We start from the raw sequence: 15,604 nt of genomic DNA, 5'->3' as shown, positions 1-15,604 counted from the left end.
CATTTAAATGTGTTTAATTAACAATAATGCCGCATAAGCATTTGAAAGTGATGCTTTAGAAATGAAGAATTCGGACTAATAAAATAATAGTTCATTTCTTCAGTCTTGTTCGCAATGAACTCCTTACCTATAAGTAAGATTTCGGAGGTTGAAGGGAAGTAAACTCCTGCAAGCTGTTTGATTTTTCTTAAAAGATGCCAGAGTCAAAAAAAGAAAGTCATATTTAAAAAAGTTTATTCGTTGTGTAACAGGAAGTTTGGTATACTGGGTTAATAACGTAAATTTCCTTGACCCTTTTTACACACATTTATTTGTGCTGTATTTTTACTTGTAAAATGCGTATAATTCCACTTTAAAATGTATGACTTGTGAATGATACATTTACGTAATTTTCCTGCAACATTTGGTCTTAAGCCAACAGAACAGTCGTCACCATGGCGAAGGACTTTGAAACAGTCCTGAAAACCAAATCCATGAATTGTTTACCAATAAAGTGGATAATCGTCTGCATAAAGGCGGCTAAAAATATCAAGTAAAACTGGAACGCAAACAGAAATAAGTGGGACTCCATGTCAATAATTAGAACATACATTTTCTCTTTTGTAGAACGGTTGTAATCGGTCCTCCTCGGCGACTATAAATAAGTCTTTACCGGAGTTTGGCGAAAAGGGCCGAACACATGCGACCGGAACTTCCGTATTTCTATTTCAGATATATGCACAACTGAATTCCGACTAAATGCATCACTTTTAAAATTTTGTTTTTAAATGCGTATTGTATGGTAACATGGACAGTACATATCGGTACATATATATTCTATACTAACATGGAATTTAACAAATAGGTATGTACTGAATGAATAGATATATGGAGCCGCATATATATCTAAGTATTGTTATATAAAAAATACCATTCTTATGATTGCTTGTGGATGTATTGATTAAGTACTCAAAACAAAAGAAAAAGTGCAAAACAAAAGAAAACGTGCACACGATACAGAAAAAATATTATGGTGCATACCTGCAAAGTAAACAGATGCGTTTGCATAAATTAATCTTTGCAAATTGCAAAACATATTGCAAAACTCCTTGCCAAGCGTCTTTGTGTAGTGGCCAAATCTCATTTCCCGACACAAACACACAAGACTGGCATGCACAATGGCGTTGGTTTTAAGACTGTAATTCAAAATTCAAAGTATTGGCTCCTTTAGAGCATAAGACATAAAAAACTAATAGAATACATAGAAAGCAACAATCATAACAACAGAAATACGTTGGGATGTAAAACTTCACTGGTGGCTTAACAATACTAAATTCAAAGTTAGAATGTAGCTCGCCATTTGCTATTTTTCTAATGTCTTGAAGACACTTATTGTATGAGAGATGTTGTAAAAATTTCCCAATAAAAGAACTTGTTCAAACTTTGTATTATGGACACAGTTTCATGTTAGAAACAGAAAAATGCAAAAACAATCATAGGTCAGCGTGCTTGTTCAGGAGTTATATGCCCTTAAAACTGGATTTTTCTTCAAATTTGCATATTCAAGAGCAGATAACTACTGAACAAGCATGGTGACTTTCGATTTTTTTTCATAATTCCGTTTCTAACATGACACTGTGCTTATATACAAAGTTTGAACAAATTCCATTATTGGGATTTTTTACCCAAAACTGCCGCATGCGTCCTTAAAAACTTTTGAAATACGCTGTTGAAATGCAAAATACCTTTAGTACAAAGTGTTGTCAATAACATATTAAATTTTCAAAAATATTGTTTAATGCAAATATATAGTCTTAATAACTTTACTGTCTCATACAATTCAAGTCACAAACTACACAAAAGGTCGGTCTTTAGAAAAACGAATAAATAGCAATTTATAAGAATATTGAATCGTATATATTGATTTATTTACTCGAAAAATAATTAAATTTAACACAAATATTAAATGCTCTTTTCATACAGGTTACAACAACAACGTTGTTTGATTGTTATAATTTTTCCTACATAAAGTACTTATAATATATTAGCAAAATAACAAGAGGTGTGGCCAGTTGTTTTGTTCAGTATATATCAAATCAATTAAACTAATCAAGATGCCAGAGTTACTGGAAAATGAGTAATTTTGATAATCACTAAAAGCTATTTATAAGTATGGGAATAAGTTATGGTGCGCTTATATGTTGAAATAACTTAACAAAATAACGAAATTAGGCAAACATTTACTAAAACTGCTTAATTTGTCGAATCTGGAAGTCGACAAATGAGTACAAAGACATGAATCCACTTCGGTTAAATGATTTATGGTACATGTATTTTCTTTCTGATAACTTCGAGGGGCGACAACTCAGTACACCATCACAAATTATTCTGGATTACCTGCCACTTAACACGCCATCACAAATGGTAAAATCATTGCAGAATACAAAGGGTTATCAGGGACTTGTGCGTTATAATCACGATTCTCTATTTTCAGAATGATTTTTGAACCTTCGCGGTGTTATATCTTTAAATATAACATGCACCAATTGACAAAGCGGTATTTGTTACTATCTGTCATCACTAGTAGCATCCTTTGCAATGATTTTGAATATTCTTTTTGTCATTGTAGGGGCTCATCTTCAATCAGGACATGGATTACGATGGAAAGATTGCGGTTGGTTTATTATTACGTATTTAAAAATTTATTTTACTTGTAAAGCATTATATATGAAGTCTATGCGCCGATACTACGAATCTCCCGCCCCTTACAGCTGTGGGCTCGAAACCTCGCCAACGTTTGGCTTGTAGAAATCGTTCTTGTAAGAAAGCTACAAAAATTGGCTTACAGAATGTTGTTCGTTCTAGCCAGATGCCCGTCTTTGCCTGAAATGATATGTATATAGGGACACTTGGCTTCCTGGAAAGTCGCCATATGACCTTGAGAGTGTGTCCTTAACAAAACAAACTGAACTGAGGCCTTAATGCATGTCGAGCAACACGATGAAATTTTACTACACGTATGTGCACACTTACACGTATGATCGCAAATATTCATTACATTTTGGAGAATCTTAACTCCTATTTTGCTTTAAATCTTTGGTAATTCCACAAGCAGTTAAAGAGTATATTGTTAAAAAACTCATATCGTATGGAATAAAACAACACAGGAAGCTTAAACCTTACAACCTTTCATTTTTACGTGACGGCTTGCATACAATTTTGTAGTCATGTATAAGAAAAGAAGCGTTATCAACTTAAGCCCCTCGTGGATGTGCATACACTGAGCATGTACACACGAATGCACAGGGAAAAAATGAAGACAAAACAAACAAAAAGGGGATACAGTACTTATAGGGCACAGCCAGTCATTTGTATTTGTGGGGGACTAATTTTCATGGATTTCGTTGTTGAGTCAATTAAATCTGAACGAACAAGTACAAGATTCCGATTTATTCTATGTTCAAATCCAGGTCATAAAATTTATACCTATTATGTCAAAAAGAATGGACTGCATATTTAGAATATTTTGAAGCTGATCAGATACCTGCAGCCAAAACGTTGTACGATTCAGCCACACTGATAAAGTTTACGCCATGTGCTTTAGTCCAGAAGAGGATTTGGTCTGTAAGGCTATTTGTATTTGGTAAGGTAACATATTGGGAACATAGGATCTGAAACAAGAAACAGAATCTGCCTTCTTTGATTGTTCAAACGTGAAACGTCCGCTTAAAGTGAAAGTTTGACATGATTTCGGGTATCATTTTGTCAAACATCTAAGCGATGAGAAATGTATCACTGGTAATTCCCAAATCACGGAAGTTATTTAAAGATACCGGTAAAAGATTTCAACAGGATTTGGTCAAATATCAGTGACAGAGTTTGTCCAAATTGTCATAAATTAGTCGTAGTGTAGACAGAAATCCGTGACGTAGAAAAAATAGGTCGCTGCGAAATCAGGTTAATGTGCTGTTGGCCTAATCTGTTTATTTGAGGCAAAATGACACCATAATCTCAAAATAAAATAGGGTTATTATAACAGTAGCTTGATCTGGGATGCAGTATTCGGCTCGAGTGGATTTTGTCAGATCGGATCTCACGAGGCGCGCAAGCGCCGAGTGTGATCCGACCTGGCAAAATCCACGAGAGCCGAATACAAAGTCCCAGATCCAGCTACTGTTATAATACCTTTACCTTTTTGATTCTTGTTTTGTTCTTGAACGAAATCTTTAATGTTTATCGATATAAAATGGAGCTTACTGAAGTTTTTATGTGCGCTATTTATAGAAATGTGTCGGGTCATGCATATTAATGAAAATAGTCCGGCAGCATACAATACGGAAGGTACAATACGGAATTTAAAAGGTACAATACGGAATTTTTGTCTGTCTGTTCATATTTAATTGTGAAATACAAGCCGATTTTTTACAGAATTTATATAGGTATATAATAAAGTGAAATATTGAACACACAGATCGAATATGTGCTTCGTTTTTGTTCGCGGTAAATAAGACAGAATTTGTTTTGAAAAAACGGAGGCTCGTCAGAAATCATTTCTTTGACCGACAACCGTATAGGCCTCGAAATAATGCCTTTTACAACAAGTCGAGGCTGTAGTAGGTTCAAAACGTTAAAATATTACAAAGTAACTACAGAATGGGTTTATTGGAGAATTAAGTACAAGCAAGTCTTTGTACTCCTCTGTAACTCTTATCGTTGACCGATCAAAGAAAGAGAGAAACACAATTTTCAGTGAAACGTTTTGCAAATCTCTCTTATCTTTGACACATTTTAGGAATCTTCAGATTTAGCAATTAAACCTTTACCTTGTTTGTCTGATATTTTTTCGTCAGAATGTTTTGGTTATTGGGTACACCAACACTGCTAGAAACTGGCAGTAGCTCTGTTACAGTGTCAGTAGTGTCCGTCTCTGATAAAATTATTTGCTATAAATATTTGATTAACATTTGAGCCGCACCATGAGAAAACTAACATTGTGCATTGCGACCAGCATGGATCCAGACCAGCCTGTGCATCCGCGGATGCGCAGGCTGGTCTGGATCCATGCTGGTCGCAAATGCACTATGTTGGTTTTCTCATGGTGCGGCTTAAAGTGGCATTATGCGCATCTTACAGCACATAGTGTGTTTTTGGCGAATATTGTTAAAAAGCAAGTTTTCGGGTTTTGTGCATTTAAATGTGTTAAGTTAACAATAATGCCGCATAAGAATTTGAAAGTGATGCTTTAGAAATGAAGAAATCAGACTTATAAAATAACAGTTCATTTCTTCAGTCTTGTACGCAATGATCTCCCTTACCTATAAGTAGAGATTTCTGAAGTTGAAGGGAAGCAACTCCTGCATGCAGTTTGTCTTTTCTAAAAAAGACTGCCCCAGTCAAAATAAGAAAAGTCATATTTAGAAAGTTATAACTTGTACTGGTGACAGGAAGAGTTTGGTATACTGGGTTAAAAGCTATAATTTCCTCCACCCGTTTTACACACATATCTATTAATGCTGTATTTGTACTTGAAAAATGCGTATAATTCCACTTTAATGTTGTCATTTCCAATATCATATATAAATGCAGTTAACCGTTTCAGCCTCGGACCCACTGAACGCTGCACTGACATTCAATTCTCTCAAGATATGGCCCTTCCCTGTCCTTATTCCTGGTGATGTACATTTCTCTGTGGATGTGACGGTTAACAGAGAGGTTCATAAACTCTACATTGATGAGGATGTCGATGAGATCATCTCAAAATTCTATTTCACATTGCCGTGTGTTGGTGAAGGCATCGGCTCATGGTATGTATTTCAAATGCAGATGAAGTATTTAAATAGTGTGTTATTGAAGGCATCGGCTCATGGTACATGTATGTATTTCAAATGCAGATGAGGTTATTAAAAGTGTGTTGGTGAAGGCATCGGCTCATGGTATGTATTTCAAATGCAGATGAGGTAATTAAAAAGTGTGTTATTGAAGGCATCGGCTCATGGTACATGTATGTATTTCAAATGCAGATGAGGTTATTAAAAGTGTGTTGGTGAAGGCATCGGCTCATGGTATGTATTTCAAATGCAGATGAGGTAATTAAAAAGTGTGTTATTGAAGGCATCGGCTCATGGTATGTATTTCTAGATGATGAGGTAATTAAAAAGTGTGTTATTGAAGGCATCCGCTCATGGTATGTATTTCTAGATGATGAGGTAATTAAAAAGTGTGCTATTGAAGGCATCGGCTCATGGTATGTATTTCTAGATGATGAGGTAATTAAAAAGTGTGTTATTGAAGGCATCCGCTCATGGTATGTATTTCTAGATGATGAGGTAATTAAAAAGTGTGTTATTGAAGGCATCCGCTCATGGTATGTATTTCTAGATGATGAGGTAATTAAAAAGTGTGTTATTGAAGGCATCCGCTCATGGTATGTATTTCTAGATGATGAGGTAATTAAAAAGTGTGCTATTGAAGGCATCGGCTCATGGTATGTATTTCTAGATGATGAGGTAATTAAAAAGTGTGTTATTGAAGGCATCGGCTGTTGGTATGTACATGTATGTCTAGATGATGAGGTAATTAAAAAGTGTGTTATTGAAGGCATCCGCTCATGGTATGTATTTCTAGATGATGAGGTAATTAAAAAGTGTGTTATTGAAGGCATCCGCTGATGGAATGTATTTCTAGATGATGAGGTAATTAAAAAGTGTGTTATTGAAGGCATCGGCTCATGGTATGTATTTCTAGATGATGAGGTAATTAAAAAGTGTGTTTTTGAAGGCATCGGCTCATGGTATGTGTTTCTAGATGACGAGGTAATTAAAAAGTGTGTTTTTGAAGGCATCCGCTCATGGTATGTGTTTCTAGATGACGAGGTAATTAGAAAGTGTGTTATTGAAGGCATCGGCTCATGGTATGTATTTCTAGATGACGAGGTTATTAAAAAGTGTGTTATTGAAGGCATCCGCTCATGGTATGTATTTCTAGATGACGAGGTTATTAAAAAGTGTGTTATTGAAGGCATCCGCTCATGGTATGTATTTCTAGATGACGAGGTAATTAAAAAGTGTGTTATTGAAGGCATCCGCTCATGGTATGTGTTTCTAGATGACGAGGTAATTAAAAAGTGTGTTATTGAAGGCATCCGCTCATGGTATGTATTTCTAGATGACGAGGTAATTAAAAAGTGTGTTATTGAAGGCATCCGCTCATGGTATGTATTTCTAGATGACGAGGTAATTAGAAAGTGTGTTATTGAAGGCATCCGCTCATGGTATGTGTTTCTAGATGATGAGGTAATTACATTTTTGTGTGTTTGTGAAGGTAAGTTCGTGGTAGGTAATGCTGATATACATGAGGTAATCACAAAAAGTGTTGGAGAATGCAACTGTGGCATACAAACACTTCATTTCAAAGTAGACCGAGGTATTTTTCAAAGTCCATCTTAAAATTGCCATGTTTTGAGGAAGGCATTGGCTGTTGCATGTACACCTGATTACAAAGGCATCTTTGTTTTGGTCGAATATATAAAGGAGGCTAAGGTCATCACAAAGTTCGTTGTTGTCAAATTGGTTCGTGTTGGCAAGGAATTGCCTTTTGAAAGAGTATATTATATGGCGAGTAAACATCGCAATTTTAAATAGACCGAGTCCATTCATATCTCATAGGATGAACTTTATTTCGAATATAGACGAGGGTTATCTTCAGAAGGTTTTCACAATGCATTGTGCGGGTAATGTATGTAGGGTCAAAATCTTGGTTTGGTATATCAAATTCCATAATGGGTTTGCGACCAGCATGGATCTGCGCAGTCTGATCAGGATCCATGCTGTTCGCTAACGGTTTCTCTAATTGCAATAGGCTTTGAAAACGAACAGCATGGATCCTGACCAGACTGCGCTGGACAATGTTGGTTTTCTCATGGCGCGGCTCATTTTAGTTATCTTAGAGTACTTTGTCGAATAGGGTCTAGCGCCTTTTTCAAAATTTTTCCAGTCATAAACAAGTGAACGACGGTGTCTACTTGTAGCAGTGAGATCAATACCCATAACTGTGCTGCCTCACTGGAATATCACGCCGTAGACATACGACATGATACCCCTCCCAATCACATAATACTGACACCGGTCCTGGTTCTAATAGTACCATCCTCTTAATGCTTAGCACCAAGCGAGGAAGCTACTAGTATATGTATTTCGCAATCAGGGAGCCAACCTATGATCTCCTGCGCTCAAAACTCATTTACGCAGTGCCACGCAATGGTGTTTGTGTTAGCTGCGGGAAATATCTTATAAGGTTAGTTTATTGTAAAGCCCGTTTATTATGCCAATGTTCAAGATATCCGAGACTGAAGGATCTGTTAAGTACGAAAGCCCGGTGGTGACTTCCGAGTTTCGACTTCTGACTTCCGACTTCGCACTTCAGACTTTTCATACTATAAGCATACGGAAGTCAGAAGTCAGAAGTCGGAACTCGGAACTCGAAAGTATGAAGTCGGCAGTCAGAAGTCGGAAGTCAGAAGTCGGTAGTCAGAAGTCAGAAGTAGGAAGTCGGAAGTCAGAAGTCGGAAGTCGGAACTTGGAAGTCGGAAGTCAGAAGTCGGAAGTCGGAAATTAGAAGTCGGAAACCGGAAGTCAGAAGTCGGAAGTATGCTTTCCATGATTGTGTACAGTAGGAATAATATCTCCAAAACTAATGCAGATATTGAATTGAAACTTCACATGTGGTTTCGGGGTTATAAAGCTAGATGATAACATCAAGTTCCATAACTCTGACTTGCGTTTTTGCCAAATTATGCCCCCTTTTGGACTTAGTAAACACTGATTAAAGTTTTTCTTGTAAGTACATGTATTATAACTATTTCTTAAAGGCATATTGCTTTGAAAATTTCTTTTTAGCTCGACTTTTCAGAGAATAGTCTAGCTATTCTACTCCCCATGGCGTCGGCGTCGGCGTGGTTAAAGTTTTGCATGCAAGTACATATGACTATCATTTAAAGGTATATAGCTTTGAAACTTATTTTTTCTTTAAAAGTCAATTACAAACCTCTCTGGGTCAAGTCCCATAACATGGGAGTTACTATCCAAAACTAATGCAGATATTGAATTGAAACTTCACATGTGTCTTTTGGGTTATGAAACTATGTTATAGCACCAAGTCCCATAACTCTGACTTGCATTTTGGCCAAATTATGCCCCCTTTTGGACTTCCTGGTTAAGGTTTTTCGTGCAAGTACATATAGTTGTTACTTAAAGGCAAATTGATTTGAAACTTACATTTTCTTTTTCTAGAACAAAAACCTACCTCACTGGTTCAAGTTCCATAAGTCTGACATGTGTTTTTGCCCCTTTTATAAAACAAACTAGTCGTAATATCCCTGATTCTGGGACAACAATTCGATTAGTCGAGCATTGGCTGTCTTACGGACATCTCTTCTTATAACTCGAATGCACATTCCAAAGGTTTAGTACTTCCGTATGCGTATAGTATGAAAAGTCTGAAGCGAAGTCGGAAATCAGAAGTCGGAAGTCGGAAGTCGGAACTCGGAAGTTGGAAGTCGGAAGTCGGAAGTCAGAAGTCGGAAGTCGGAAATCGGAAGTTGGAAGTCAGAAGTCAGAAGTCAGAAGTTGGAAGTCAGAAGTCGGAAGTCACCACCGGTCTTTCGTAGTTAAGTACATAAAGTGGTATACCACCGATCAGTTACGCAAAAGGGAACAGCTTTCATCCAGAAAGTGTATGTTGCACTAGCAGGTTCTCCGCTTGCCAGTGCATTTACAATTCATTGCAATTAATCGTACAAAAAGCAAGGTAAAAACTTAGGTAATTTTCGTGTTTAAACAAAAGAAGCCTAACGTATACCGACGCTTCGAGATGGGCCGGAATGCATTTAAACGTCTTGCAATTAATAATTACATGCATTTCGTTGTTGTCTTACAGTAGTGATATTGACTCGTGCCACTACAGAGACCAGAACGTGCCAGACATCTGGGAAACATTCATGTTTTATATGTTAGGCAATGACACTGACTGCCCAATACCATCTAAATCTGTAGTTATCCAGGATGAAATGGTGAATATACCTTCTCTGCCCATGGAAATTGCTAATATGGCAAACGTAAGTCTTTTTTTGCACCTCATCTTTTTATTACGTAGTGCACACCTGTTCATGTCTGTCAGCAAGAGACATGCGAATTGAATATGCCAGTTTGGTAAACGTAAATATATTTTCTCATTGACTTGATATTTACCGCCGATCATACATCGCTCAATGAAAGCCCATGGAAACAGCTAGTTTAGTATAAGTAAATAAATCATCCCACTTACGCTACAAAGACTTGCCTTCCTCATAAGCCATCTTGGTTAACATACGCGGTCATAAACGAAAATGGTGGCGCATGAGAGGTTTCAAAGTAAATGGGGAGGAAAAAATGAGTCCAAGCCTGTCACCTAGAACAGTCGCAAGCAAATATTTAAGACACAAAAATGGTCTTTATGAAAGATATTTGACGTAGGTTGTGACTTGATTGAGCTATCTTGGAAAGTGCTTTTGGGACAAGTTACAAATTTGACAACAAAACGGCGATCATTTCTGTTCATTTTGAGTACCCTTAAGAGCTTTTTAAGCGTCTGCAAAGGTATTTTGTTGATGAATAATCCTTTTAACGACAACAATTATTTATAAATGAAAGAAAAAACATTTTGCAAACTAACAATGCAAATCTTTTCGATTGTACTTTGGGTAATATCAAAACTTGTAACATGGTTTACCTGCAGTGTCATAATAACTGTTAATTTCTATCTGTAATATATTCTTCAAATGAGGAAGAGGCGTGACTATAAGCCGTACATTAACTAATTTAGAGAACATGTCTTAGGTCCCGCCTACATATAGAATACAGGCACGTAGGAAGCATTTTCGGATTGGGGTGGGGATAGGGGCACATATTTTGAAAATCAGACGACCTATAACACAGACCCAGATCAAACAAACGTTCAACAAAGTTTTTTTTTTTAGTTGTACGTGCTTAGTCCATCTAAAACAATTACAAAACTGCTTAAATTGTCTGGCTGTCAAAATATTGCTAAGATAATTACATTAACCGGTCAAATTATTGGGTGGCGCCCCCCTGCCCCCCCCCCCCCCAACCGTTCCTATGACCCTGGAATACTGTAGGGAAATGTTGAACTTCCTGAAACCGTTCTCTATATATTCAGTTAGTGTACGCTTGTCACATGATAGTACCAACGCTTAAACTGGAATGTTTACTTGTCAGTCAAACTTAGTAACCGAATGCGTTGTTCATATTGGCGGACCATGATACAAAACAGAAAGCGTAGCTACGCCTTCTCGAACTAACCTAATTATTCTCGTAAACCCATAATCTTTCTATTACAAAGTAAATATCAAAAGCATCACCTTGTCTTGATACAGTTATGGCGGTAGAACGTTGTTTCTCTTAGTGAAATCAACGGGTTAAATCACCGGATTTGTTATTTGCTAAAACATTCTTTGACTAATTGATTGATTTACTCTTTCATATTTCAGAGAATGTTTCAGATACGGCTCCATTTCAAGGACGACAAGGCCAGCAAAGATCATATTGGGTGCTTGGAGTTCGATTTCGAATTTGATTTGTCTCCGTCATTTCTTTCTGGTCTAGGTTAAATATTGCCACAAAACACGTGAAAAGAAAACCATGACATTGTTCACTGACATGTTTCGAAAATGTAACAGTAACTAGTATTTATTGGCATTCTGACCATTTTTATAAGAAAATAAAGGCAATAATGACTGAATAATGTTTTCATACGAGTACAGTATATCCGTCCTGAAGCTGATTAGCAGAAATCCCCGATCAAATGCATGTGTACATCAACCTTTTAAGACCATACATGATCTATTCACCAAATCCGTGACAATGCTTTCCGTGAAATTCCTCTTTTACGTATAGAAGCATTTTGACTTTGTAAGATACCTTTACAAATTTATGATTCAGACAGTATTTCCTCCGCGGTCATGAAAACAAATCCCATTTCGAATTCCACGTTGCGGCCACTGTGGGGAATCACATGTTCAAAATAATCTCTAAACCAAAATAAAGTTAGGAATAATATGGGATAATATTGAAGCAACTTTTGCTGTAAATCTGAAATATAGCCTATCATATGGCAGCATAGATGTATCCTAAAACTGCATAGATTTCAATCACAATCACCTTCTGATTATCAAGAAACTTAGACTTCTTATTTTCCTTAATGTTTGTAATTACAGGATATCTATGATTATTGTCAATTACATAATAATTTATAATTTAACAATTTTCATTAGTCTTATGTGAGGCTATGTTTAAAATTTCATATCTTATCATGGTAGGAAATTTATTCATGTTCTTCAAAATATAACTTTTGTTTAGAGATTATTTCAATCATGTCAGTGATTCCCCACAGTGACAGCATTTTTGTCCTGAAGCTTATGAATACAAAGCGACGAAAATCGGGATAGATCCCTCTACGGTAACATGCGATATCCCTACTATGAATTAAAAAATGTGTACTTCCGGCGCGTGCACAGAGCGTCTGACTTCGGATTTTTTTGGAAGAATACGTCTTTTCCTTGTGCCTGATAAGCGTCCACATAATTTGTCCGAACCGTTGCCATCAGTACAAAATATGACATCTCGTACACACGTTATATAAGCATCTAGTGAGCACGGTTCATATAAATAGATATACCTCACTTCTCTGGAGGGTGCGTCTATATAAGAGGCGGAAATTACCTGTAATACAATACAATATGGACAATGTGAGTGCAGTTTTTATTCCAAAATATACCTTTAAATTGATAGGAAATCGATCCTACATATATTTATATGTATACGCGTATATACCGACGAAAATCGGGATCGGTCCCTCTATGGTAACATGCGATATACCAAATGATATATTTATTATCGAATTAAAAAATGTGTACTTCTATGCTTTCAATAGACAGTTTTTTTTCAAATGTTAGGGGATGAGTTGAAGTCGGATTGATTCCCGGTTGAGGCAGTGCCTTATTTCATATTACAGTCCATAAACAAAATTAAAATCTAAATAACGAAAAAGAGAAATAGCTATAATAGAAAATACCATATCAAAAGATTCATTCTATAAAGTTTCATAATTACAGTCTTGTCAGCACGTCACTCTAAGTTTGCAAAACATTCATATTAATTTAATATGCGTTAAAAAATGAAGGATTAATATCCAATTATAAGATATTGTAACTATCTCTGCCTTTTCTTTCTGTCTTGTTTGCGCATAAACGTAAGAACGACACTCGACAAAAACAAATAAAGTTTTTGTTAGATTGACGTACTAATTTTTTTTTGGCGTGTTGGCGTTTTGCCGCTCTTCAAACTGAAACCTACCACCATAAAAAATGCAAAAAAATTGTTACCACAGTCTCTTTTCGTTAACTTACAAGCACTGTAAACTAACCTGCTATTAGAGATCACACATTAAAGTATTTTAGCTCACCTGAGCAATGTATATGGTGAGCTTTTGTGATCACGCTGTGTCCGTCGTGCATGCGTCCGTCTGTCTGTCGTCAACAATTGTGTTTAAAAGACATCTTCAGTGAATGTATTTTGATGAAACTTTGCACAGATGTTCCTTTGATGGTCTTCTACCAAAGTTGTTCAAACAGTTCTGCATGGCTGCATATAAGGGCCGCCGGAGCTAAAAATAGAAAAATCTTCAAACGATATCTCATCCTAAACCGACTTTGAAATAATTGTACACAACTGGTCCTTATGTCACCCTCTACCAAGATTGTTCAAATTATACCTATTCGTAAAAACCATGACCACCAGGGTGTGTGGTCACTTTTCTCTATATATGTATATCGTGGAAATTAAAGTGGCATTATGCGCATCTTACAGCACGTAGTGTGTTTTTGGTGAATGTTTTATAAAAGCAAGTTTTCGGTTGCTGTGCATTTAAATGTGTTTAATTAACAATAATGCCGCATAAGTATTTGAAAGTGATGCTTTAGAAATGAAGAAATCGGACTTATAAAAAATAGTTCATTTCTTCAGTCTTGTACGCAATGATCTCCCTTACCTATAAGTAGAGATTTCTGAGGTTGAAGGGAAGCAACTCCTGCAATCAGTTTGACTTTTCTTAAAAAGACTGCCCCAGTCAAAATAAGAAAAGTCATATTTAAAATGTTATTATTTCGTAATGGTAACAAAAAGAGTTTGGTATACTGGGTTAAAAACTATAATTTCCTCCACCCTTTTTACACACATATCTATTTGTGCTGTATTTTTACTTGAAAAATGCGTATAATTCCACTTTAAGATAATCTCTGTGTGTGAAATTACTGGTCCGATTTTAAAATATTTTTACACAACTGGTTCTTGTGTGACCCTCTACCAAGATTGTTCAAATTATACAGAGTCGTCAAAAACATGGCCGCCTGAGGGCGTGAGCAGTTGAAACTTCAAACATCTTCTTGAGTGAAACTGCTGGCCCGATTTTAAAATAATGTTACACACATGGTTCTTATGTGATCCTCTACAAATAATGTTCAAATTTTCTGATTCATCAAAAAACATGGACGCCAGAGGCGACAGTTTCTTCAAACAATATCTCCTCCAAAATGACCGAATGGATTTATATGAAACTTTACACACATGATCTCTGGGTAGCCCTCTTTCAGAGTTGTTCAAATGGTTCCGGTTCATTGAACATACGGGTCTTTTCGGTTCAGCTATCAGACTGTTAAAATCCTTTTCTTTAGAATTTTGATATTTAGCATTTGATATAAGGGTTTGACTCTCTACCATACTAGTCCAAATTATTGCCCTAAGGTAAAATAAATATCCACGCCCCCGTGGATGACATGTACTTACTACAGGCTTTTATATAAAAAACTTTGAAAATCTTCTTCTTTGAATCAATAATAGCTAGACATTTTCCTTAATATTTGTCGTGTGATATCATATTTATAATTGCTACCGTAATTCTTCAAATTATTGCCCTAGGTTCATAAATGTGTGTGACTTGTATATATTATAGGCTAACATAGAAGAAACCTAACCCTGTATTATACAAACACACTTGAAGTCTTGTACACTGGTGAGCGCTTTAGGGTCAATGGCCCTCTTGTTTCATTTTCCAACTGAAGCTTAGCTCTAGAAGTTCTGAAATATTTTCCCTCAAATGCACATATGGTTGTACTAAACAAAGATTTAAGGTCATTTATTGTTTTAACGAATTCTTATCATTTAGTAATTTTTACAGTTGGTATTTGCAAAACTATACAAACCAGAAAATTTGGGGTAATAATGCCACAAAATGCAAAACTACGTGCAAACTAACTCATTTCTTACGTGCTATTGTAAGCGCGTTTAAAGCATATAGATGGTCGGTTGTAACAAAGCCTCAAAATGATTTGATATAGAACCTAGAAGTCATACGAAATAGAGAAAAGTTCATAGGTATACATGAGTGTTCCATTATTGAAGTTTTTAGCACTGTATAACGTTTTTGAATTGACATCATTTCACCTGTTTGAAATTGTTCAAATTGTAGTCTAAGAGCTTTTGTTTTCATTCATTCGCCGGCGTCGGTATCTGCACCC

General features: G+C 36.2%; 1 protein-coding gene across 3 annotated transcripts; it reads left to right on the top strand.

Annotated features, from left to right (window-relative positions):
- Window positions 1–707: 707 nt before the first annotated feature.
- Window positions 708–11,775, top strand: LOC123522908 (uncharacterized). 3 transcript variants are annotated; one of them, XR_006681014.2, is made up of 5 exons: window positions 708–844; window positions 2,609–2,653; window positions 5,579–5,783; window positions 9,913–10,090; window positions 11,522–11,775. XR_006681014.2 is itself a non-coding variant. In XM_045300419.2 (5 exons), exons 1-5 carry the CDS (start codon window positions 779–781, stop codon window positions 11,639–11,641), a joined length of 573 nt encoding a protein of 190 aa, XP_045156354.1. In that variant the 5' UTR covers window positions 711–778; the 3' UTR covers window positions 11,642–11,775. The 3 variants fall into 3 exon arrangements, 2 of the variants coding, with proteins under 2 accessions (XP_045156354.1, XP_045156353.1); XM_045300419.2 differs by having other exon boundaries at window positions 711–803; XM_045300418.2 differs by lacking the exon at window positions 708–844 and having other exon boundaries at window positions 2,512–2,653.
- The last annotated feature ends 3,829 nt before the right edge of the window (window positions 11,776–15,604 follow it).

Source organism: Mercenaria mercenaria, chromosome 8, assembly GCF_021730395.1.
Source record: "Mercenaria mercenaria strain notata chromosome 8, MADL_Memer_1, whole genome shotgun sequence".
Taxonomy (NCBI): domain Eukaryota; kingdom Metazoa; phylum Mollusca; class Bivalvia; order Venerida; family Veneridae; genus Mercenaria; species Mercenaria mercenaria.
This window is presented reverse-complemented; position numbering and strand designations above follow the sequence as displayed.

What these genes read in the sequence shown, in the direction of transcription:
- LOC123522908 (XM_045300418.2), top strand. Translation starts at nt 2,578, where the DNA reads ATGATTTTGAATATTCTTTTTGTCATTGTAGGGGCTCATCTTCAATCA. An exon ending in GGTGAAGGCATCGGCTCATG is followed by an intron (nt 5,784 to 9,912) that starts GTATGTATTTCA and finishes GTTGTCTTACAG; the next exon opens with TAGTGATATTGACTCGTGCC. An exon ending in AAATTGCTAATATGGCAAAC is followed by an intron (nt 10,091 to 11,521) that starts GTAAGTCTTTTT and finishes TTCATATTTCAG; the next exon opens with AGAATGTTTCAGATACGGCT.